Source organism: Ambystoma mexicanum, chromosome 13 (assembly GCF_040938575.1).
Source record: "Ambystoma mexicanum isolate Mex_15411 chromosome 13, UKY_AmexF1_1, whole genome shotgun sequence".
Taxonomy (NCBI): Eukaryota; Metazoa; Chordata; class Amphibia; order Caudata; family Ambystomatidae; genus Ambystoma; species Ambystoma mexicanum.
Genome location: NC_090938.1, coordinates 669,899,148 through 669,925,956, shown reverse-complemented (window position 1 = coordinate 669,925,956; position 26,809 = coordinate 669,899,148). Strand labels below are relative to the sequence as shown.

Here is a 26,809-nt window from a genome sequence, read left to right as displayed (position 1 = left end):
TAGCCACCACATGTGCAAGAAATCTTCTCCCATTATTGTGCAAAAAACAATAACTGCACTGTCGCATTCAATTAAAGCTGCAACTTGTTCAAAGGATCATTATGCCATCCCACTTAATTTCAAGGTGTTATACTGGCATTTCTCCAGAGAATCAGATCACTTGTTGAGGAAAAGCACTTCCTTAAATAAAAAACAATCTTATTTTATTGGAAAACTGAACAAATGTTACCTTTTTCTGGCGCTCCGGCTGGATCACAAGCTTCTCTTGTGCAGGGGACACAGACCTGCTCCTTCGACCTGGGATATAAGGGCAGCCACCAGGATGACGAAACGTCTTCTATCCATTTGGTGAGAGCCCAGATGAGAATTGATGGGAAGGAAGAAGAGGCAAGGCTATATCAGAATTACATCTCCACAGGTTGCAGAATTAGGACAGTTTGTGGGATTAATCAGCACACGGGAATGATGGTTGTCCTTGTTTTAACAATGTCCACACTCAAGGAGTCGAAAACTTTGACTCACCTTAAGGTTAATATATGATATTGGATTTTCAGCTACTGTTTAACTCTGAATATGATGTTCTACTAGTGCTACCTATAGGATAGGCAGAGCTAGCAGTATTATTCACAACCGAGTGAAGGTTTGGGTACTGCCAAGTATAGTAAACGTAGAATAGACATTTTCAGGCAACAATTATATTGGAAGGTAAGGCTCTGGTTCTACTAAGTTCTTGTGGCTATTGAATCGGCAGTGTTTGTAAGCATTTTCAATAGTGGAGGGCAACACTGTGAATCGTTCAGGCATTGTGTTGATACAGAATAAACACTTCATATAGGCCTATAAGGTCAGACTTTCCCAGACACTTTCTAGGTGCAGAAAAGTCAGTGAGTCGAGGAAATATATGGCTGGAGTCAAACCATTAATCAGCCAGGTAACATCTATAGGCTTAGCAATGTTTACATGCATTGTGCTCTGTGAGCTTCAGCTTTTTCAGAGTTAGGTTAGGCAGGTGGTGCTTGCAGGCACAAGAATAGGTTAGGATAAGGCTCTTGTTCAAATATTTACTCTACTCTGAGAAGAGGAAATGGTTGCTGGATTTGGAACTGGACGTCTTATCTCTGGGAGGCCTACTAAATGCATGAATGTGGGGGCTGCAACGGTTTGCAGTCCCTGGATTGTTTTACAGGGGATTGCTCTGATTTCTCCATGTACTCTGTGGGTAGAGAGGAGTTGGAGAGTGCAACAAAGTGTCATCTCAGCATATAAACCTTTAGTTTGGTGAAGGTTATTTAAAGGTTACTCTTCCCTATCCAGTGACTAGTTGTAAGGTCATGCCTTAACCTTGGGCTCCTTCCCATAATACTTGTATGAAATGTAGCCGAGAAGCTCACACGAGTGCAACCTTCCAAGTAAATATGATCAGTCAGCAGTTATGGGCAAATAAATACTCTTCCCCTACAGTAAGTTATATATCAGTCCCCTATTTCATTGCATTTATCTTTGAAGGGAGCAACTTATAATGTTTGATACTTTGACTACTTGGATGTTGTACAGCACTTATGGAAGGGCTTAGAAAAGTGTGTTGACAGTGAATAGACAATGATGACCTTAGATGATTGAGTCAATAGTTTGGAGGTTTGATTTTCAGCACCGTGAATAATGCTTTGCTCACCATTTTAGTAAAGTGGTACTTGCAGTAGCCAATGTACTTCACATTGTCCGCTTCCAAGGCTTCTTCCTCACATAAGAGCCCTGCTGACTGGGCACTGATGAGAAAACAGAGAACTATATAAACTAGGAGAACAATGCCGTGTTCCAGCAAAGCAAACATTTCATTGTTTTGTGGTGGGACACAAAGAAAATGCATAAGGGACAAATAGGCTGATTCAGGTATATGCGTTCAACTTGCCTTGGTTTTCACTCTTGCCATACTACAAACTTACGAAATATAGCAAAGATTAAGAGTCAATGAGGTGTAGACACAGAAGTATGTGGCAACAGATATGTTTATTCTGGGTTTTAACATTAAAGTGTAAGCAAAAAGTATTTTCCACAAACAAGTTGGGTTCTCCCAAATTCAGACACCAAATGCCTGTTCCAGTCAGTCCTCCAGGCTCCTCCCAGACGGCCAGGTTGGTTTAGACACTCAGTCTCTGTTGAGTTTGTTTGTCCGCAGCACTTCTTTCTTGTCTCAGGTTGTACTTTGGCTTCCTCTCCTGTCTTTTGTTGGATCGCAACTAATTTCCTTCCTCCATCCCCCCAGGTTGTTGGTCGGTAGGCTTGGCAGTGCAACCATAGGGCTGGTGAGGCCTATATCAATCCCAGAGCTGATGGTGAAATTTTGGTAACCAGAAGCCCCCCTGTGGCTGGAGATTCTCTCAACCTCCCTCTCACTGGTGCCCGTCTCTAGTTTCTCCCAGTTCACCCTTTTCTGCCTCTGTGACAATTTACAACAACCTCATACCTAATGGTGTGTCACTTCAGTTTCTCTCCCTGTCTCGACCTTGTTGATACCTCACCATAGACTCATACCTCCACTCTTCCTCTCACACCCCTTTAGCGTAGGGTGTGCCCCCTCTCCTGTCACTACGTCAAACTCCTTCTTCTCTTTGCCCTCCTGACTGCTCCTCACCTACTACTCAACCTCTCCCCTTAATCTCTTTCTCCTTCTATTCAAACTTTTCATCAACCACTTAATTCCCTATAATAGTCCACCTTCCTCATTTTCTCGCCTGTGTTTCCCTTCTTATTCTAACCTCCACCCTTCTTATGTTGTTCCACCTTCCTCCTTCCACTTCCTGTATCCACTCTCCAACCACCTTACTTCCTCTATTGCTCTGCCTTCCATCAATTTCTTTATCCCCTCCTCATCCTTACAGTTCTCCACCGCCTCATGGTCAATATACTTAACTTCCTTACCTTTTACAAACGCCTCTCTCTCACCTTTCTCCAGCCTCCCACCTCTTCTTCTCCCTTTTTTGTGTCATGGATGACCAGTAATTGTAACTTTAACAAGGGAAGTATTTTCATCTTTAGATTGACTAAGCAAGACTTAGGAACAAGTTACTTACCTGTAACTGTTGTTCTCCAGCATGGGTCTGGCATGGATTCACATGCTCATGAATATTCCCCGTCGTCAGGCTGGGAATCCTCGGTAAAGAAAAAACCAGTATCAGTTTCGTTTCTGATCTGTCTTTCGTAGTAATAACCAATCACTGATCTCTGCGTCATACTGACCACAGCCAATGACTGCCCTCTACCTAAGCCCCGCCTCTGGCAGCCATCTTCAGATTTGGAAGCACGTGAAGTGGCAGTATGACCAAGTGAAGAGCCGCAGAGGGGTAGGCGGGAGGGTTCGCATTTGAATCCATGCCAGACCCATGCTGGAGAACAACAGTTACAGGTAAGTAACTTGTTCCTTCTCCAGCAAGGGGTCTGGCATGGATTCACATGCTCATGAATAAAGAATACATAGCAGTACACACATGCACAACCACGGGAGGTGGCAAAGGCTCAACATTAAGCATTACATCAAACTCAACATTAAGCATCTTACCTCCTCACCAGGCTCACCTCAGGCGAACAGGTTGCGCAGCACTGCTTGGCCGACCCTGGACTCCTCCCTGGAATCCCGGTCGACGCAGTAGAATTTCGTGAAGGTGTGCGTCGACCTCCACGTAGCAGCCCTGCATATGTCCAGCAGGGGCACACCAGATAGGAACGCCGTGGTAGCTGCGATCGCTCTGGTGGAATGGGCTCTCGGACGGCCAGGCAGCGGTCGGTTTGCCAACCGGTGACAGTACATGATACAGCCGGAGAGCCATCTGGAAATGGAAGCCTTCGAGAGAGCCTTCCCCTGATTGACAGGTCCAAAGTTCACAAAGAGTTGTGACGTCTTCCGAAAACACTTCGTGCGGTCTACGTAGAACTTCAGCGCTCTAGCCACATCCAGCGAGTGCAAAGTCCTCTCAGCCGGCGACGAAGGCGACGGGAAGAACACAGGCAACACCAAGGGTTCGTTGAGATGGAAGTCCGACGGTACCTTGGGCATGAAGGAGGTGTGCGTCCTGAGCACTACCCTCGTGTCGTGAAAAGTCAAGTACGGGGCCTTGCAGGAAAGGGCCTGGATCTCTCCCACTCGTCGTGCGGAGGTGATGGCCACAAGAAACGCTGTTTTCCACGACAGAAATTTCAACGGAGCCGAGTGCAGAGGCTCGAACGGAGGTCCCATGAGCTTGGTCAGCAAAACGTTGAGCTCCCACGCCGGGGCCGGAGCCTTCACCGGCGGGAACGATCTGAACAGTCCCTTCATGAACTCTTTCACCAGACGATGAGACCACAAGGACGTCCGCCCTGTGGTTCTGGTGTATCGGGAGATCGCAGCAAGATGAATCTTGATGGACGCGTGTGCCAGTCCAGCTTTGGCCAGCGTCAGCAGGTACGGCAGTACTTGGGGAGCCGTAATCCGTAGAGGGTTAATCTTCTGTGCGTGGCACCAGACAGAGAACCTCTTCCATTTGTGCCCGTAGCATTTAAGAGTCGAGGACGCCCTGGCCTTTGCAAGAACCTCTCTGCAGTCGGCCGGTATGTCGTATCCTCCAAACTCTAGCGCTGCAGGAGCCAGGCCTGCAAGTTCAGCGATTTCGGGTCGTGGTGGAGGATGGCGCCTCCTTCCCTGGAGAGTAGATCCGCGTCCACCGGCAGCTTGATTGGCGGGGACGCTGACAAGTCCAGAAGGTCCGGGAACCATATCTGCCTCGGCCACACAGGTGCGACGAGGATCATCCTGCACCGTGACCTCTTGAGCTGGTTGACGAGCCGGATTAGCAGTGGCAAAGGAGGGAACGCGCAGAGGAACAGGCCCTCCCAGGGGAACGAGAAAGCATCGCCCATGCTCCTCACCTGGGGAAACCTGCTGGCGAACCTCCGGCACTTGGAGTTCGTCGCCGTCGCGAATAGGTCGATCTGGGGTGTGCCCCACCGTCGGAAGAGGCGATCCACTAGATCCTGCCGTAGCTCCCACTCGTGGCACGAGCGCAGCTCCCTGCTGAGTGAGTCGTCGATGGTGTTTTTTATCCCTGCCAGATGAAACGGCACCAGAAATATCCTTTGGGCGACGGCCCAATGCCACAGGTCCTGCGCCTCCTTGGACAGTGCTGGGGACCTGGTTCCGCCCTGTTTCCTGATGTAAAACATGGTGGTGGTGTTGTCGGTGAAGATCCTCACCACCTTGCCCTTGAGGGACGGAAGGAAGGACCTGAGGGCCCAAAACACTGCACAGAGCTCCAGGACGTTGATATGTAGGGATTTCTCCGTCGGGTGCCAAAGGCCTCTTGCGTGCAGATTTCCGGTGTGCGCTCTCCACCCTTCCAGGGAGGCATCCCTGGTCACTGTCTCCTGGTGGGCTGGGGTCTGGAAGTCCATGCCCGCCGTCAGATGCGCGCGGGTGCCCCACCACCGGATCGCTCGTCGGAAACTCTCGTCGAGTGTGATCCTTTCCTCGAAGCTGCCCGTCGTTTGGATCCAGCGCGCGTCCAGGAACTCCTGCAACGGGCGCATCCGGAGCCTGCACATGGGAATGAGGTAGATGCAGGAAGACATCATTCCGAGGAGGGACTTGATGGACCTCACCTTGGCCGCGTCGGCCACCAACATCCGCTGCACCTTGCCCAGGATGGTCCTGGTCCTCTCCTCCGACGGGGAGGCCAGAAGGGACACTGTGTTGAGCCTCGCTCCCAGAAACAGAGCGTCTTGCGCGGGTACCAGGTGGGATTTGGCGTAGTTCACGGAGAATCCCAGGTCCGTGAGAAGTTGGACGGTCCTTGCCGTGTGAACCACGGCGAGCTCCCTCGTCTTGGCTCGGATGAGCCAGTCGTCCAGGTAGGGGTAGACGTGGACCCCCTCACGGCGCAGCTGCGCCGCCACCGGTGCGAGGCACTTGGTGAATACCCTGGGTGCCGACCGTAGTCCGAAGGGGAGGGCTTTGAACTGGTAATGACGCCCTTGGACCACAAACCTGAGGAATTTTCGGTGCCCCTTTAGGATGGGAATATGGAAGTAGGCATCCTCCAAATCCAACGACGACAGGAAGTCTCCTTCCTCCAGCTGACCCAGGACGTGCTGGAGGGTGACCATCCGGAACTTCTGCGCCTTGATGAACTTGTTCAGACGTCGCAGGTCCAGGATGGGGCGCCATCCCCCCGTCTTCTTCTTCACGAGGAAGTATCTCGAGTAAACTCCGGAGCCCCGAAGCCTCTTTGGGACGAGTTCGATGGCGCCCTTCCTGAGCATCGCCTTTACCTCCAGGAGAAGTTGAGGGACGTGAAGTTCTTTCCTGGCCACGGGGGGGACGCGCGGACACCTTCTTTGAAACTCGAGCGCGTGGCCCCGGGCCAAGGCGTCCAGCACCCAATGGTCAGTGGAGATGGACTCCCACACGCTGACGAAGCTCGCCAGCCGGCCTCCCACCGGGGTGCTTCGGTGGGGGCCCGACCCCACGGCCGGTTCAATCCTGCTTCGACGAGGCTTTGCCGCCTTGACCTCCTTGGCGACGACGGCGGGGTCCGCCAGACTTGCCTTGTCCTCTGTAGGCCTCCTGAGACGACGAGCGGGCCGCTTGACGGTAGGTGGAGAAACCGCCGCCGGAACCTTTGAAGGCGCCCTTGCCTCCGCTGCTCCGAAAGGGCGTCCATCGTTGTTGCAGAACTCCAAGGGCCCGGGCCGTCTCAGTGTCCGCTTTAATGGCCTGAAGGGAATCGTCCACTGTTTTCCCAAACAGGTTGTTCCCATCGAAGGGCATGTCCAGGACTCTGGTCTGAACGTCTTGACGGAAGTCCGTAGCCTTGAGCCATCCACGCCGCCTAAGGCAAACGCCGTTGCCCAACTGGCGGAACCCAGTGTCGGCGATGTCCGTCGCAACGGTAATGGCGTGGTCCGAAGCCACGGAGAAAAAGAGACCGAGGCAAAAGTGCCTTCGGTGTGGGCCGCACACCCTTGATTCCCACTAAGGGTTAATCGATTTCTTTTGTGATCGTTATTCAGTTAATAAAATCCAACTTCAATCGTAATTCACAGATGTGTATATTTTTTGATTTTTCAATTGCTGTGTTTATAAAGCTCATAAAAAATTGTGCTTAATTGGTTAAACTTCACCAAAAAAGCTAATTATCTCAATTGAGGCAAAACAGAAAACCCATCTGGCTAATGCATTTCGGATTGTATCCTTCGTCAGAGCCAGGTTAGTACTACACACATAATAATGCATTATAGGTGGATTTAGAAGGTTTACAATGTTTAAATTAATAATTGTTCCATACATCATGTGTAACAACCAGATATTCAAGAATTAATAACCAAAACAATCATAATAAACAAAACAATCATAATAAACAAACAGGGCGCCCACAAGGACAAACAAATATTTAACAAAAAAGTGAGATGGGAGAGAGGAGAAAAAACAAACAAGTAAGCATACATGATTGTAGACAGTAAAAATACAATATTTGCACAGATAATGATATTGCTCTATAATTCAAACAATTAATGGGACTAATCAACTGCGTACTAAAATTGCCGATTAAGCCTTTTTGGTGACTATGGTGCTTAGAGGTAAAGTTAGGCGGCGTGTGCTTATTGTGCCAGAGTGTTGATTGTCGTGCTATATTGTGTGAGAATACCTGTGGCTAGTTGAACATTTCACTAACCTGTTTATCAGTATGCAACCCACGCGTGCCGTCCGCGTGTGGTGTTTCTCTATGAAGCACTGCCTAGTGTGGGGAGAACAAATGTGTTATCTCCTCCGAGTAATTAGCTGCTATTGATCTATACGCGATCTTACTTCGCGTCGCTTTGTGCAAAGGTATGGCTTACCTGGAGCACTCTGAGCTACGTCTTGCTCGATCAACTCCGAACAGCGTCTGAGACTCGCGGTTCGTGTCGTTGCCCTGGGCAACGTTATCTAAACAAAATGGCCGTTTGTGTATAACCAAGTCGGCCATATTGGTAGAGGCAATACTGGGACATAAGTGGCATAGAGTGTGAAATATAAATGGCAAATGTAAGGGATGTGAATGTTAGGATATTAATTGCACATGTAAAGATATTAAAGCTTCATATCATCTGTGTATTTAAGTTGTACCTCTAGCACATGTATGTTCTGATAGTATCGTCGTGTACCTCATGGCTAATTGGCTAATTGGCCATTAATGTAAGGTCATATAGCGTAAAGATATACTGTCTAGTATACATCAACAAAGGAAAATACAAACTAATAAATAATAAATGTTTACAACAAATGGTTATAGCAGAAAGCAACAGTGTTTTCAAATCGAGTAGTGATTTATACTTATTGCATGAGCATGAGACAATTTAGCATGTTCATTATTGATATTGCACGGTGAACAAATAGTGACATCATTACAAAAAGCAGTTGAGATCAAATTCCTCGTTGAGCCCTCGTGGTGCCAAGGAATCGAGACGATCTATCCAATAGGCGTCTCTTTGTTGCCTTCTTTTTTTCAAATCAGCATATATGCTTGTCATTTCCAGGGTTTCCAAAATTTGGAACTTGACTTGAGAGATATTATGTTGCTTTGCATTAAAGTGTCTTGCTACGGCTGAATTGATGTTCTTATTGCGTATACATGATTTATGTTCATTCATCCGAATTCTCAGTTTACGCCCTGTTTCACCTACATAGTAAAGTCCACATGGGCAACGTATGCAGTAAATGCAGTTTTCGGTATTGCAGGTGCCATAGCTTTTTATCATGATCTTTTCTCCCGTGTATGGATGGGGAACCACTCCTCCTTTAATAATGTTATTGCAATTACTGCAATTTAAACATGGAAATGTTCCCGTCTTTTTTGGTTTGATCCTTTTGGTTCTGGTATCTCTTGTGTTAACTAGATAATCCCTAAGGTTGCTGGATCTTTGATAAGCAAACGTTGGGGTCTCTAAGAAGAGATTCTTAGTTCTTTCGTCATTTTTAAGTATTGTCCAATGTTTATTTATACATCTTTTGATCTGCATACTTTGGGATGAATATTTAGACACATATACAAGTGATGGGGATTGCTTTTTGTCCTTTGGTGCTAGAGTGCTGGTTCTTGTTATTTTTTGTACCTTTTCTTTTGCTGTCTGTAGATCTTCATTCGGGTATCCCCTATCTTTAAGTTTTTTGCTTAGTTTTTCAAGTTCTTGTTCGTACTCTCTGTCATCACTGATAATTCTTTTTAATCGCAACATTTGACCATAAGGTAAATTCTTCAGAGTGTTTTGTGGATGGAAACTCATACGGTGTAATAGATTGTTCCTGTCTGTAGGTTTTGTAAACAAAGAGGTAGTGATTTGTTGGTTGTTTACGTTCACCAGGATATCCAGATAATGGATTCCTGGATTGCCAATTTCTGAGGTGAACTGAATACGCGGGTCTATATTGTTGATATAACTTGTAAACTCATTAAGTTCTTCTCTTGTGCCTTGCCAAATACCGAATATATCATCTATATAACGCACCCATGTTTTCAATTTGTTCTGCCATTCAGGTTTTTGCAAGATATGGGTCGTCTCGAATTGGTACATAAACGCATTAGCGTAAGCTGGTGCCATTGTTGCTCCCATGGCTGTTCCGGAAGTTTGGATGTAAAATTCATTCTTATATTCGAAATATGAATTCATTGCGATAAAAGAGAGTAGTGATAAGATGAATTCTTTCACTGCTCCTATATCGTTCTCCTGTAACAGGAGCCACTCTACCGCTTCCTGTCCCAAGTCATGTGGAATGCTTGTGTAGAGGTTAACCACATCTATGGTGAAAAATATGTCGTTCTCTGTAAGTTGGACTCCTTCTATGATGTTCAGAAAGTGTGTACTGTCTTTCACATACGTGGATGTCTTCTGTATTAAAGGGTTCAAAAAATAGTCTATGTATGTTCCTAGTGGTTGTAAAATCCCTCCTGTGGCTGCTACTATCGGTCTTCCAGGTGGATTATTAAGACTTTTATGGATTTTAGGCAGCAAGTAAAAATGAGGAATGTTTGGTTTTAAGTTCAATAGAAAGGCCTTTGTCTTATGTGTTATCATCTCTCTTTCTTCTGCTTTTGTAACAAGTTCATCTAGATCTTTTAATATTCCCATAGTCGGGTCGTGATCTATTTTGGCATAAACATTATGATTGTCCAGTTGTCTTTTACATTCATTTTCGTAATCTGAGGTGTTTAATAATACCAATGCACCCCCTTTATCTGCTGGTCTAATAGTTATTTTTTCATCAGAGTATAGGTTCTGAACAATTGACATTTCCCCTCTGCTGAGGTTTCTGTTCTTTGTCATTCCATATTTGATCTTTTTAAGATCTGTTATAACCATTTTTTCAAAAATGTCGATTGCTGGTACATTAATTGGAGGAGAGAAGGTACTTTTTGGTTTGAATTCTACTAATTCTGATGGTTCTGGTGAAGAATTAGTATTTTCCAATTCCGCAAAGAAAACTTTGAGTTTGAGCTTTCTAGTCAATTTGTGAAGCTCTACCTTAGTGTTGAATAAATTGGTATTATAAGTCGGTACAAATTTCAAACCTTTCTGTAACACCTCTTCTTCCTGTTTAGTTAGTATTCTGTTTGAAATGTTGACCACTAGGTTGCTCGTGCTTGAAATCTTGTTTGGACTCCGGTGCCCCTTCCTCTTGCCCCTCCTCGTTCGTTTCTTCCTTCTCGGTTGTCTAAAAAAGACGTTTGTCGTGATGTTGATGCGCTGGTACTCGGGGTAGCTCTGTTATGACCACTGTCTCCTTCCGCTCTTTGTTGTTGAGGTTGTGCAGTCTGTTCGTCTCTGTTAGAATCTGTGTCTGAACTGCTGTTTTCTGAGTTCCGGTTGGGATTGTGTGGCCTCTGAGGTTGATTTTGAAATCTGTCCGCCCACGTATAAACTTCGTCTCTCAAATAGTCAAACGTGTCACGCCTAAACTTCCTTATTTTTCTTGCTTCCAAATCAGTTTTATATCCCTCTAATCTTGTGTTGATATCTGCTAATATCTCATCCAATGAATCTTTGCTTGTAAGATCTGTGATTTCAACAGATAAAATCTGTATCTCTTGTTCTAGATTCTGTATGTTCATAGAGAGCTCTTTGATCGTGAGTAGAATTAAGTCCAAAGAGCATTTATTAAGAATCTGCTCCCATTTGTGTACAAATTCCTTGCTTTCTTTGCATAAAGTCGGTTTAAGTCCAATTCGTAAACCTCTAGGGATCCTTTGTGCCTTGTAATAACGGCCTAATGTCACTGCGTGCAATTTTCGGTTAATTGTTTTTCGAATGGTGTATTCAAGTTGTTTTATCCTTCTGTTAGGATCTGCATCCTTTAGTGTGCTGCTGGTTTCCTTAATTAGGCCTAGGATTGCGTTTGCCTCTTCTGTTGAGAAACCTAGAGTTGTTGCTCTCGTGTCCGTTAGTTTTTCAATTTCTTCATAGGACATAATCGCGTGCTTCCTCTCAAATAGTTACACGGAAGTGAAAATATTGATAAGAGAGAGGGGCGAGAGTGCACAGCTTACTTTCTTAATAGTGTATTTCGTTTTCAATGGAATGTTATTTTGTTAATAAATATATTAATGGGGTGCAGCCCACTATCATGTGCCACCGTGTTGGGCACAGAAAATGAACATGGAGAAAAAGAGACCGAGGCAAAAGTGCCTTCGGTGTGGGCCGCACACCCTTGATTCCCACTAAGGGTTAATCGATTTCTTTTGTGATCGTTATTCAGTTAATAAAATCCAACTTCAATCGTAATTCACAGATGTGTATATTTTTTGATTTTTCAATTGCTGTGTTTATAAAGCTCATAAAAAATTGTGCTTAATTGGTTAAACTTCACCAAAAAAGCTAATTATCTCAATTGAGGCAAAACAGAAAACCCATCTGGCTAATGCATTTCGGATTGTATCCTTCGTCAGAGCCAGGTTAGTACTACACACATAATAATGCATTATAGGTGGATTTAGAAGGTTTACAATGTTTAAATTAATAATTGTTCCATACATCATGTGTAACAACCAGATATTCAAGAATTAATAACCAAAACAATCATAATAAACAAAACAATCATAATAAACAAACAGGGCGCCCACAAGGACAAACAAATATTTAACAAAAAAGTGAGATGGGAGAGAGGAGAAAAAACAAACAAGTAAGCATACATGATTGTAGACAGTAAAAATACAATATTTGCACAGATAATGATATTGCTCTATAATTCAAACAATTAATGGGACTAATCAACTGCGTACTAAAATTGCCGATTAAGCCTTTTTGGTGACTATGGTGCTTAGAGGTAAAGTTAGGCGGCGTGTGCTTATTGTGCCAGAGTGTTGATTGTCGTGCTATATTGTGTGAGAATACCTGTGGCTAGTTGAACATTTCACTAACCTGTGTATCAGTATGCAACCCACGCGTGCTGTCCGCGTGTGGTGTTTCTCTATGAAGCACTGCCTAGTGTGGGGAGAACAAATGTGTTATCTCCTCCGAGTAATTAGCTGCTATTGATCTATACGCGATCTTACTTCGCGTCGCTTTGTGCAAAGGTATGGCTTACCTGGAGCACTCTGAGCTACGTCTTGCTCGATCAACGGGCGCATCCGGAGCCTGCACATGGGAATGAGGTAGATGCAGGAAGACATCATTCCGAGGAGGGACTTGATGGACCTCACCTTGGCCGCGTCGGCCACCAACATCCGCTGCACCTTGCCCAGGATGGTCCTGGTCCTCTCCTCCGACGGGGAGGCCAGAAGGGACACTGTGTTGAGCCTCGCTCCCAGAAACAGAGCGTCTTGCGCGGGTACCAGGTGGGATTTGGCGTAGTTCACGGAGAATCCCAGGTCCGTGAGAAGTTGGACGGTCCTTGCCGTGTGAACCACGGCGAGCTCCCTCGTCTTGGCTCGGATGAGCCAGTCGTCCAGGTAGGGGTAGACGTGGACCCCCTCACGGCGCAGCTGCGCCGCCACCGGTGCGAGGCACTTGGTGAATACCCTGGGTGCCGACCGTAGTCCGAAGGGGAGGGCTTTGAACTGGTAATGACGCCCTTGGACCACAAACCTGAGGAATTTTCGGTGCCCCTTTAGGATGGGAATATGGAAGTAGGCATCCTCCAAATCCAACGACGACAGGAAGTCTCCTTCCTCCAGCTGACCCAGGACGTGCTGGAGGGTGACCATCCGGAACTTCTGCGCCTTGATGAACTTGTTCAGACGTCGCAGGTCCAGGATGGGGCGCCATCCCCCCGTCTTCTTCTTCACGAGGAAGTATCTCGAGTAAACTCCGGAGCCCCGAAGCCTCTTTGGGACGAGTTCGATGGCGCCCTTCCTGAGCATCGCCTTTACCTCCAGGAGAAGTTGAGGGACGTGAAGTTCTTTCCTGGCCACGGGGGGGACGCGCGGACACCTTCTTTGAAACTCGAGCGCGTGGCCCCGGGCCAAGGCGTCCAGCACCCAACGGTCAGTGGAGATGGACTCCCACACGCTGACGAAGCTCGCCAGCCGGCCTCCCACCGGGGTGCTTCGGTGGGGGCCCGACCCCACGGCCGGTTCAATCCTGCTTCGACGAGGCTTTGCCGCCTTGACCTCCTTGGCGACGACGGCGGGGTCCGCCAGACTTGCCTTGTCCTCTGTAGGCCTCCTGAGACGACGAGCGGGCCGCTTGACGGTAGGTGGAGAAACCGCCGCCGGAACCTTTGAAGGCGCCCTTGCCTCCGCTGCTCCGAAAGGGCGTCCATCGTTGTTGCAGAACTCCAAGGGCCCGGGCCGTCTCAGTGTCCGCTTTAATGGCCTGAAGGGAATCGTCCACTGTTTTCCCAAACAGGTTGTTCCCATCGAAGGGCATGTCCAGGACTCTGGTCTGAACGTCTTGACGGAAGTCCGTAGCCTTGAGCCATCCACGCCGCCTAAGGCAAACGCCGTTGCCCAACTGGCGGAACCCAGTGTCGGCGATGTCCGTCGCAACGGTAATGGCGTGGTCCGAAGCCACCTCACCTTCCTGCAGGATCTCCAGGGCCTCTGCCCTCTTATCGTCCGGCAGGAAGTCCAGCAGGGGAGCCAGTTTGTACCAGAGCTCCCTGTCGTAGCGGGCCACGATAGCCAAGGCGTTGGCCGCTTTAATCGTCGTCGCTGCAGACGAGATGACTCTGCGTCCCATAGCGTCCAATTTCTTTCCCTCGCCGTCCGGTGGGGAAGTCGATGTGGAGGCCGCACCCCCCCGCTTTCTTCCTGGCCGCCGCGGAGACGACGGAGTCCGGGGTAGGCTGCGCCCGGAGGCACAGGGGGGCCGTGTCCGGGACCCGGTACTTCTTCTCGTACCGGTCTCTTCTAGCTGGCGTCGTGGAAGGGTTCTTGAGGAGGGTGTGTTTGTTTGTTTGTTTGTTTATTTATTTGTATGGCGCACCTTACCCAGGGGCAACAGGGCGCAGGCAAAAGATAATTCGAAGCTTACAATGTTGCAGAAAAATACACTTTGAAGTAGTAATAAAAATAATCAGAATTACAAGGGTAAGAAATATACAAATCTTCATGCATACAAAGTCAATATCTATGCAGGGGTAGATATACAGATATGTACAGGGCTGTTAGAGGCGGGTAATCCTGAAATAAAAATATTCAGGATTACAGGAATAAGAGGTATACAAATCTTTAAGCATAAAAGACAATATCTATACAGGAGGTAAGTGTACAGATGTGTGCAGGGCTGTTAGAGGCGAGGGCAGAATCACGAACAAAAGTGTCACTATCTATACATGGGTGTAGAAAGTGCAGCTAAATACAAGGGTTGTTGGTGTTAAGGTGACTGATGAGGTGTCTTCTAAAGTGCAAGTATGGTTGGTCGGCTCTTAGGTTGTGTGGCAGAGAGTTCCAGAGCGTGGCAGCTTTCACCGGGAAGCTGTTCCCGCCAATGGTGGAGAGTTTGAATCTGGGAATTATCAGACAGTTGGAATTGGTGGTTCTTGTTTGTCGGATGGAGGACTTTCTCTTTACCTTGTCCATCAGATAACTGGGGGCGGCATTGTTGAGGGCTTTATGGGTTAGGGAGGCCAACTTTAGTTTGATTTTGTTGTCTGTGGAGAGCCATTTCTGTTGGCGTCTGGTGGTAGAGATATGATCTCTCTTATTAATGCCGAGGGCAGCTCTCAAGGCATTGTTCTGTAAGATTTGAAGCCTGTGGATAATGGCTTTGTTGGCACCGCTATAGAGGGCATTACAATAATCAAGCCTAGATAGTATGAGTGCTCTTGCCAGGATCAGGCAGCTGTCATTGGATAGGAATGGTCTGCCTGCCCTTATTAATTTGCACGTGTACGCAGTGGTAGATGCTAGTGAGTTGACCTGTTTAGTAAATGACATAGTGGCATCCAGATAAAAGCCAAGGGTTTTTACTTCCCTGGATACTCTGAGGAGATTGCCATCTATGTTGAATTCGGCATATTCAAGGCCTAGTTTCTTGATATTAGCAGGGGTACCTAAGATGATGAGCTCTGTTTTGTCATCATTCAGGCATAGACCATGAGATGCCATCCATGCCTGAATGATGAGATATACCCTATTCACCAACTCTCTGTCCTTACTGTGATCCCCTGAAAGTGGGAGGAGAATCTGAGTGTCATCAGCATAGTTAGTGTAGGTGACACCCAGATGGTCCAAATCATCGAACAGGGGTTTGGTGAAGATGTTATATAGTGTGGGGGAGACGCATGAGCCCTGCGGGACTCCGCAAGTGATAGGAGTGGGGTTTGCTGCTGCTGAAGGGGAGAAGACTCTCATAGTTCTCTCACTCAGAAAGGATTCAATCCATTTGATAGCTTCTGGGGAGAAATGAGCAGCTGAGTCAAGGTGTCTACAGAGGACCTTGTGGTCGACGAGGTCGAAAGCCGCGGAGAGGTCGAGTAAGAGGAGGAGTGCTGTTTTGCCCTTGTCCCTCAGATCATCAATTTGGGTTTTCAGATCGATGAGGGCTGTTTCCGTGCCGTGTAATGGGCGGAAACCTGATTGTCTGGCGCCTAGTAGCTTGTGTAGTTCTAGGTATTTTTGAATCTGGACATAGGCAACTTTGTCCAAGATTTTCAGTAGGAAGGGTACCGTGGTGATGGGTCGGTAGTTGGTGGGGATGAGGGGATCAAGCGTCTGTTTTTTGAGGAGGGGGAGCACCCAAGATTGTTTTAGGTTGGAAGGGATACTGCCTGAGGAAAAAGAAGCGTTAATAAGTTTAGAGATAAAGGGCGACAGGTCTCTGGCTGCGTCCTTTATTATGTGTGCAGGGCAGATATCGCCTTTACAGTTTGATGGTTTAAGAGAGAGGATGATTTTCTCGACCTCAAGGGTGGTGGTTTTAGAGAAGGTGAATGAGTTAGTGTGTGTACTTGGTGAGGCTTTGGGCGGAGATGTGGGAGGGTTAGTGAGGTTTAGGGAGTCTTTTTTTAGTTGAATTTTATTTTTTAAGGTGTTTATTTTATTTGCTAGTGCTTGTTGGATGTCTGTGCACCAGGTCTGGTTCTTAGTGCAGGTGTCGGGTGTGGCAATGGGTGACTCAAGTTCCTTCAGTATGGAAAAGAGCTCCTTCATACTTGAGTTGGAGTTGGCAATGCGGATGTTATAGGAATTCCGTTTAGCTAAACAGATTTCAGCTTTGTAATGCCGAGAGATTGTGTCAAGGATGGCTTTCTTTTCACTGGAGGGGCATGATTTCCAATCAGCTTCACTTTTTCGCTTTTTTAGGCGGAGGGCTTTGAGTTCGGGTGTGTACCATTTGTTTAAATGGGATGTTGGCTTGCTGGTGCGAAGTTTGAGTGGGGCAATTTTGTCCAAGGTAGTTAACATGATTTTATTATATTCGTGAACTAGTGTGTTGGGATCTAGATTGTCTGGCAATGCGTTTAGGGTTGGAAGGATAGCTGGGATGATTTTTTCTATTGAGATATTTTTCTTGTTTCTTGTGAGGCAGTGACACGGTTGTGGTAGGTGGTCTGGGGGTCAGTAGGTTAAATGAGACCAGCGAATGGTCGGTCCAGGGTAGTGGTGTGGTGGCGGAGATGACCGCTGAACAATTGGCATCTGCAACCCAGTCTAGGGTTCTACCCTTCAGGTGGGTGGGTAGGTTGACTTTTTGTGAGAGTCCGAGTGATGAGATCGTATTGGCTATGGTGGAGGCATGTATGTCTGCTGGGTCGTTGAACCCTAAGTTAAGGTCCCCTAGTAGTAGTAGTTGTGAAGTGGTTTTCGCATTGTTAGAGATTAGGTTGTGTAGATCTTCCTCGAAGGTTCCGAGTGGACCTGGTGGTCTGTAGATCAGGTGGATAGTGAGGGATTGGGTATTATTTATGGGGAGTTTGGCAGTGAGGGATTCACACGATTGCAGAGTTTGGGTCGGGGCTAGTCTGAGAGCTAAGCTTACTTTAGATATGATGGCGATGCCACCACCCCGGTTACCTACCCGGTCCTGCCTAGATATAGTGTAGCCGTCTGGGATGGCCAGCATTAGAGATGGGCCTGCTGCATTGTGGAGCCACGTTTCAGTTAGAGCAATAAAGTCTAATTTATCTTTGATAATTAGGTCTGCTATATCAAGGGCGTGTGCGACCAATGATCTGGTATTGAGGAGAGCTCCGTTGTAGGAGTGTACATCCGTTTTTACCGAGATGTTTGTATGAATGATAGGTTTTGACTTGGTTGTGGGGATAGTGGTGCCTTTGGCGGAACTTTTGGCTTCGCATTTGGAATCAGACAGGAATCTTCGGGGCGGCTCATAAAGTTTAGAGAGTCTAGCGCGAAGTTTGTTGTTTCTTTCGGTGGTAGTGCAGGGGTGGGTGGCAAAGGTTGTAGGTCCTGACTTGCAGTGATATCTTGGGTAGGAAGGGTCAGGATAGTACCTAGTTGTGTGGGAGTCGTTGGTGAGACTAGTGCCTGGTTGGGGAGGGGGGGCTCCTGAGTCAGTATCCTGGATGGGCGTGTCTGGGGATGCGGGCGTGGCCATTGCACAGAAGATGAGTAATATAATTAGCATTTTCTGCAGTACTGCGCTGGCGTTATGTGAGCAGAGTGGGAGTAGCAATGTAGGTGTTATCTGAGAGATGGGGAAGGCAGGGCGAGAAGCAATACAAACACGTACAGTTCAGTTCGGGCAGGGCAATAAAAGTGCAGTATGCGGATAGGGCAGTGACACCTAGATTCAGTTGTGATCAGGGGGTGAACTTTGGATTGCGGTAGGAGCTCTGTGGGCTCTGGGAGGACATAGGTGGCTTTGTAAACAGAACATGTGCAGGAATAGTGGTAGGCAGCAAATATGCGGTGGGGTAACACCTAGATTCCAAATAGCACAATTGGGCAGAAATGCAGTGGGGTAACACCTAGATTCCAAATAGCACAATTAGGCAAAAATGCAGTGGGGTAACACCTAGATTCCAAGTAGCACAATTAGGCAAAAATGCAGTGGGGTAACACCTAGATTCCAAATAGCACAATTGGGCAGAAATGCAGTGGGGTAACACCTAGATTCCAAATAGCACAATTAGGCAAAAATGCAGTGGGGTAACACCTAGATTCCAAGTAGCACAATTAGGCAAAAATGCAGTGGGGTAACACCTAGATTCCAAATAGCACAATTAGGCAAAAATGCAGTGGGGTAACACCTAGATCCCAAATAGCACAATTAGGCAAAAATGCAGTGGGGTAACACCTAGATTCCAAATAGCACAATTAGGCAAAAATGCAGTGGGGTAACACCTAGATTCCAAATAGCACAATTAGGCAGAAATGCAGTGGGGTAACACCTAACAGTCTTGTGGTGCACACGGGTTCTGCACTTTGGTTACTATTTCCTGGGGTGTCATAGACACACATAGTGCTGGAGATAATGGGTAGCTGGGAGTAGTGCAGTAGTGTTGGCCGAAAGTTACCTGGAATAAGATGGGCATAGGGTGTGGCGGACGGCAGAATCGGGCAAAAACAGGCACAGAAACAGGTGGCAGGTGGCAGCGTTGGCTTACCTGGAGCAGTAAGGGCAAAGTTCCTGGCCCCTGGCTCCTATGGCTCCAAACAGGCACCCAACAGGCCTTAGTATGGCCTTCGTGTAGGCCGCCGGCGTATCCGCCTGCCGGCGGATGCACGGATGCAGAAGGAGGCGGCCTCAGCCTCGTTTCGGCGCCGCGATGCGCCCGGCATTGGGAGGTCAGGCAGGCCTCGGGACCGGGTCAGGCAGGTCTCTCGGGACCTCCTTATCGACGCGCTGGCTACTGGAGGCGGCTTCAGGGAGGGGGAGAGGGCTCCTGCCCTCTTCCCTAGGCAGTTAGTGGAGAATGGGGGGCACAGGCACCCAACAGGCCTTAGTATGGCCTTCGTGTAGGCCGCCGGCGTATCCGCCTGCCGGCGGATGCACGGATGCAGAAGGAGGCGGCCTCAGCCTCGTTTCGGCGCCGCGATGCGCCCTCATCCCAAATGTCGTCCAATAGAGGCACTGCGAGGACCGTCTTCCTCTTGGCCTCGCGCCGCTGATAAAGGAAACCTTCCTTCTTCTTCTCCTCAGGGCAGAGTTGGAAAAGCTCGGATGCCCTGGTGATCATGGAGTGGAACGATCCAATCTCGTCGGGCGGAGAAGCCCTGGTGGGAGGCGACGACGGTACATCCTCGTCGTATACCTCGTCGTCCGTACCCGTCGCTGCCGTGTCAGTCCCCGTATCATCCCCTCGGGTGGACGGGGAGGAGGGCTGGACGGGGCGCGACGGCTGAAAAGGAGGTGGAGGGTGGATCCTTCTTTTCTTGGTAGGGGGAACACCAGAAGGTCCCGGTTCTGGGTCCCCCGACGGGAGAGGTTCCTCCGTCGGCAACGATAGTCTCGTCCTTATCTCTGAGCATAAGGACTGTATAGCCAACAAAATGGCCGCCGAGTTGTCTTGCGGCGCTGGCAGAGGGGAATCCGACGGGCGATCAGGGGCCCCGTCGGTACCCTCGACGATGTCGTCGTCACCTGCGTCGGGATCCATCCCGACGGGCTGGTCTTCTTCCACGCCGAGGCCGTGGCTTAAGACCTCGACCAGCTCCTCCTCCGAGGTTGAAGCCGAATCTACGACGACGCCCTGCCCCCCCTTTTTCTTCCCCTCGGGGGATTTCACGGGGGTCCTATCGATGGGCACAAAAGAGGACTCCCTCCGAGGTGGCAGGGAGACTCTGAGCCCCGAGGTCGCCACCACTGGTGTAGCCTCCACAGGCTGAGCCAGGGCCGCCGCGACAGTTTCGATAGAGGGCTTGGCCGGATGGATTAAGGCCTTCACCACCTTAGGTGCGCTCACCGCCTTATCCTTGAGGGGGGGGGACACTGCCTCGCTCCCCCTCCGCCTTCGAGCTCGACCGGGGCCTCTCCAGGAGCTTCGCCGGGTGCTCGGCCTTCCTCTTACCCGACCCAGAGCGTTGGCTCGTGGTTGATGGTGCCGGGGAGGGTGCGCCCTGCCTGGCGCCCGTAGAGCCCGACCGTTCGGCGCTCCCGGTGCCAGCGGACTCGCGGTGCTTGGCCTTATGTTGGACCCCCGTCGCCGGGGCGTCCTCAAAGGTCTTAGAAGACCGCTCGGATTTCTTCCTCTTCTTCTCGCCGGACGGGCTCTTCCCTTCTAGCCAGTTGGCGAAACGTTGATGGCGGTCCTTCATGGTCCGCTCCGACATGTTGCCGCAAAACGCACAGTCCTTCTCCACGTGCGTCTTGTCCTCATGTAGGCAGTAAAGACAAAAAGAGTGTTCGTCCTCCTTGAAGACGTTCTGCAGCTGGCATCCAGGGCAGACCCTGAACAGCTTTCCGGGCGTCGAGCTTCCCTTCTCCTGGGCCATGACCGGGCCTGAGAAACTTCTGGAGTCCTCCAAAAGCGTAGCTCGACGAAATCTTCACCCTTGAGGGGCGCAGACGAATCCGACACGGGTCCCCGTTGATCGGATGGAGAGTCGGTGGAGCTTGAGGCTCTTTTGACCGAAAAAATGAAGTTTTTGAGAAAAAACGTGAAAAAAATAGCACTAACGCTCGAGAGCAATAGCACGAGGATCCCAACACATGAACGTGCGGTAGAAATCTGAAGATGGCTGCCAGAGGCGGGGCTTAGGTAGAGGGCAGTCATTGGCTGTGGTCAGTATGACGCAGAGATCAGTGATTGGTTATTACTACGAAAGACAGATCAGAAACTAAACTGATACTGGTTTTTTCTTTACCGAGGATTCCCAGCCTGACGACGGGGAATATTCATGAGCATGTGAATCCATGCCAGACCCCATGTTGGAGAATCATTCCTATCAGTTGTGCGCATTTCCAGACCTCCACGAATGCGATTTATGAGCCCAGGTCTTAAATATCAGGGTTGCCATCTTGGTTCACTCCCCCCTTCTTAGGCAGAGAGCAAGGCTCTCACGTCAGCGTCTCTTTTGCCTGCTATGTCTCCTTTCCTCATTTCCACCTGGTGCACAGACCTTCTGCTGCATGTTACAACATGAACGGGAGCTAGCTCTTGCTCACGGATTCTCTCTGCATGCTCTGTATGAATGACTGGGTTAATGTAACCACAAGATTGTGGGTTTGTTTGAAAATCATATGTCCTCTCTACCTTTGGCAACACTATTGTGCCATAATGGATGGTCGCCTTCCATATGGGGCTTACCCTGGGGTCCCTATGGTAACACCCAAGTGTTTCAGTGTGGTGTTCCCCTGCCTCCTGCATGTGGCATGGTGTATATAGCCACGGCATCCTCCGCAGGGTGCCCTCGGACACAGCATCAAACAGTGGGTGGTGGCATCTGGCCCCCTTGGATACTCCTGTTATATCCCGTGTAGGATTGTCCCTTTGATCACTGTAACCAAAAGCAGGCCCACCCTTAAAGAGTACGTACACGCTTTGTCTGTAAAGCAAATTTATTGTACAAACGGCCGGGAGGGGTTAAATGACATCAAAGAGTCAAACTAACCTGTCTCCCCGGACCACACAAATAACACATATTTTGTACAATTTGCAACAGTTAAAACACTTGTTACAGAGTCAACCCCACACACATGGTTGGTTAAACCTATACAATGTAACCATTTTCCCTTTAGTACCCACACTTCTTAATGGATACATTCCTCTAAGCACCATCCCCTTTAACTTATAATTGCATGTTTCATATTAACACCACACCCCTCACTGAGGCCTTTCCATATTTGGTCATAGTCCCATCTCCTAGTTACACAACTTACAAACAATTTCAATTATCATAGGTTCCTTCTGGTTGGAAACATTTACCCCTACTTGTGACGCACACGGCTATTCTATGAAAATTCCCTTGATGTAAAACGGAGGAGAGCAAACACATTTGCTTTTGATCTATTGTTGCTGGTTTTATTGCCCAAACATGTTGGTGTCCACGTTTCATTCAAAACTATGCAACTTACCATTCCAGCCCACATGACACCAACCCACACCTTGAAAATCCATGATCTATCGGTGCTCCTTGCCCTGCAAGTAGCCCGCATCAGGTTTAATTGGCCGACCCTAACAGGTGGCCGGAATCCTCCTGTGATTCAATAACAGAATCCTATATACTTACAGAGATTGCATCTCCCCTTCACAATGCACCTAGACCATAAAAAAGACCTGCCTGAAACTGACCATCTGATATTCATCGCAACTGCTGCTGTCTTTCCCCAACCTTTTAAAACTCATTTTTCAGTCACACTGAGTTCAAATGCCCAACCCGGGTTTTTAGCCAGCGCAATTCCTAACATGTCAGAGAACTCTGCGGTAAAACAGATCTTTAATTTCATACTGCCCAAAACCTATTTCCCTAGAGCCCCCATGCAGGTGTACCTATACATTTATGTTCAGGACTATCGCATCCCATCACACTGATTTTCCCATTGCAAATCTCTTGCCTCACATGCACATGTAGAGCTCCTCGTTGCCTGATTGTTAAGTGCTATGTGGCATGACACACCTGTATTGCGTTTATATTGTATCAGCAGTTTTGACACTTATCTTGCTGTGCACATGCAATTTGAAAATGCATCAACTAAAAAACAAACAACACTAAAAATAATGCATATCTCATTCCCATTAGCTACCCTAGATGCATACTAAATTGCTACATTATGTCAACATCTCTATCACCCCAGCCACCAATATGGCATGTGCAATTCAAACTTCCCTTTACATGTGGGACCCTTATCAACCACCCCAACATTCCACCCTTTAGTTAATACATTAACTAACAAACCAATTTCCAAATCGTCAATCTCCCCTTCTCGGGGGAATGAAACCTTACAGCCATCACTCATAATAGTCCCCACGGACCCATGCACCTCTGCTGGACAATTCCAATTTGCCCTTCCACCAGTTCCGCAATCTACCCTTTGTCCTACATATTCACGCCAAACTGGTGAGGACATAAAAATACTCCTGTATTGATTTCAAAATCAGTTTGAGTACCCATGTGAGATGGAACCACAGTGTCCCTAGCCTTAGGCAGGGTCACGACCATCATAGTAGCGGCTCTAGGCATTTGGGCAGAGCAGCGCCGTAGACATAGTTGACAGGAACAAAAGATGATTTAAAAAAAGACAAAAATAGGTATGAGAATATTCATACCTACGCTCATCCATGAAGGCACCCAAAAAAAAGAACATCCAAAAAAGACTCATCAGCAATTCCTGCCTTAACTTCCATGGCCCCCCTCAGGTTGTAACCCAAACAAGAACAGGGGACACCAGGTGTTTAATACACCCGGTCATACCTGGTTAATTAATCAAACAAAACAAAAAAAACTTTTTTAGTATGATAAAACAAACTTCATCAATACAAAAAAGTATTAATACTTGAACACGATTAAAACTAATTTCAAAATGATGTGGTGAAAATCAACACCTAATCAATGAATGATAAACACACCAGCCGGACTACCCTAAATAGGAACATGCAAAATAAAATACTGGAAAAGTAATTAACCCTTCTGTGGTGCATATACAACAACTAAGGAAATCACCATAAGAAATTGTAAGACAATCAAAAAAATGAAAACTGTTTACGAATAATCAAATATTACAAAGGAAAAACAACGTAAAACTGACAAAATCTAATTGTATCAAAGGCCTAATCTTAATTATTAAGGATCAAATAATCCCAACATGTTTCTTTCCACTGGACAGATTTTCTATAATTCATTGGAAATTCTTCAGGGGTTTCTTATGTTGGTAATCTTGCTGGTGTCACTTTGTTAAAAAACACTAGGAGGTCGGCTCCTACTTTTTACCTTCACCCGATTGCTATATTAGTAATCAATCAAGGGTATATCAGGAATATCAATTTCCTCATCTAGCTGGAGACTATAAACTTCACAATTTAGTATCAGTCCATACAATCGGTCATCACAAGATCCAGGATAATAGGAGTTTAATACTCATCCGTACTAGCAAACAGTTAACACAGTACACTGAATTTGATCCAGACTTCACAAGTAGCGTTACAATTTCATTCCAAAAGTAAAGCATCCCTGTCGCAGTGTATATTTAAGATACACATGTCAACACTGATCATTAAAAAGCGTGCCGACCAGTTGCTCTGAATCACTGTGTTGTAGAGTGAGAGGGCCGCCAACGCATCTGTACACCAAATCGCAGGTTGTGCAATGCGGCAATTATTCGGGCCAGAGTACCATTGTCCAAATCATTGGGAGGTACGTACATGCAACACGTATTCCAAATCCTCTGGCAAACCCTGCCCTCCATAGCCATTTGGAGGACGAGGATATATCGATTCTGCAATGCTACAAGTCCCTGCGTTCTTCTTTAATTGCACTAAATGCTGATTGAGATGAATCCATAAATAATAATAATTAATAGCAAACAATTTGTAACCACTTCGAGTTGGCCACAGTCTGTATGCCAGGGGCCAAAAGTGAAGTAAAAAAGATCTATGTCCGGCTAAATAGTCAACATTGTTCAGGAATGTTCATAAGGGACTCAGTGTATGCTGATGAGATGTAGTTTGATCTTCTCGATTGTTTCAAGAAGTCCGTTTCTATGAAAGTCTTTAAAGTTCCTGAATTCCTGAATTGTCCATGTCTGATGACACAAGGGATGCAAGGTGGAAAAAGGGGACACAAATGTAGACTTAGATTTGGTTTTTGCGAATGTCCGGTGGCTCTGGGGAACCACAGGGACGGGCACATACAAGGTGGTGAGACTGCAAAGGCATCACCAGGCCGTAGGAAAAGGGTCCACAGGACCAGTACAAGTCAAGAAGTGCTGCCATACCTACAGCCAGATCAGCGATGCGAAGCGTGATGCTGCAGTTTCGATTTTTGCCTACATACATTGTGCCATCGCCCTTAAAACACAGAGAAAAATGTATAAGTAACTGGACCTTACCAGTTTTCTCTGGCTACTTGATAAAAAGTTCACATACTTTTTCTATACACTTCCCCATACTCCGTTTATTTGTGCCACCCCTTCTTCAGGAGGTACCACCAATCTTCCTTGCTCTGCAACTCTTCAACCCTTTCTCTCACTTATTGTTCACGATAATTAGTCCTTCAAGATTGAACTGTACTCTTTGCATGCAATGGACATTCTTCTGTTTTCCCCATCTAATGGTAAACATTCTTCTTCGACTGGAAGGGTGAAAGCGGCTACAGATGGCCCCTGAAACTGCCCTCTGACCCTGCACAAGGCTACATGCACTAGACACCGTGCCTCCGCTACCTCACCAGGAATAAATAATCTAAGGACACCAGAAGCATGGGGGATAAGAGAGCAAATATAAAACGACTCTGTCGCTCTCTCTCTACCCACCTTCTTCATATCATGATACCACAAATTTTCTGATGGTAAGCAGTGTGCGTCATTTACTGTTTCTAAATGTACATATTCATCGTTATTTACAAAATCTATTTCAAGGTCTTGCTGTGCACTTAATAATTTTGCTGCCGTATCCATTGTACTTGATGACTCAGACCCATTTACATTCCTACTATTGAGGACATATACCACAAAAACCAAGAGAAAAATAGATCTACACATTCCAATACAAATGTTTAAATGCATTCTTTTGTTATACAGTCTGAATAACAAATAACAATTCTCTATCTCTGTGCGCCCCCTACCCTTTCACCGCCATGAACTGTATTTCCCCAGGGTACACTTATCTTTTTAGGACTGCTCTTCCCCAGGTGTCAGTGAAGGGACTCTGGTATCTCTTCGTACATCATGGGCGTGGATCCAAGTTTTGCTTCCCTCCACTTGACTGCAGTTGTGTGTAGCAAAGATCCCCTGATGAGGCCCATGGAAACGCTGTTCATTCCAGCGGCGAACAAAGGAATGCATGTAGATTTGAGTCCCCTGGGGGGTAGCAATGGTTGCTGTTGATATTCTTGTTATTTACTGTCCTTTCCTGTTACTTGCTGGTGTGATGCTGTAACCTGAGAAGACACAATCTTAATGCTCTAGTCAAGGCCCAAAGATATCAAAGATATTCAAAGGCCCTACGCAACCCCCGGAACCCCTCTCCTGATTCGAGGACTGACATGGAGCCAGCATCTAAGCGTCGTTGGGGTCTCCCCTGGCTGCCAGTCCCCGTGCAGCCAGCCAAACTGCGCAGCCTCCGAGCCCCTCCGCCTGGATCGGGTCCTGGGAGCGGCTTCAACCGTCCACGGAACCGCCATCGGACTAGCGTAGGAGTCTATCCCAGCTGCCAGACCCCGCGCTGCCCCTGGAGCCCGCCTTCCTCCAGATCCGGCCCTCCTCTTTTGCACATGGGATCCTGGTGAGCATTGCGGATTGG

At 47.4% G+C, this 26,809-nt stretch overlaps 1 protein-coding gene across 4 annotated transcripts in view; it reads right to left on the bottom strand.

Moving 5' to 3' along the window:
• Positions 1-26,809, bottom strand: part of MLLT6 (MLLT6, PHD finger containing) — a 1,444,709-nt gene that overhangs the window by 807,738 nt on the left and 610,162 nt on the right. For 2 of the 4 annotated variants that reach the window (XM_069634689.1, XM_069634691.1), the window contains exons 6-7: positions 1,673-1,766; positions 230-334 (exon numbers count right to left, since the gene is read on the bottom strand). In XM_069634689.1, the coding sequence (XP_069490790.1) occupies positions 230-334; positions 1,673-1,766 (199 nt within the window). Of the gene's footprint in view, positions 1-229; positions 338-1,672; positions 1,767-26,809 lie in introns of all 4 variants that reach the window. The other 2 variants (XM_069634688.1, XM_069634690.1) reach the window with 1 other exon arrangement.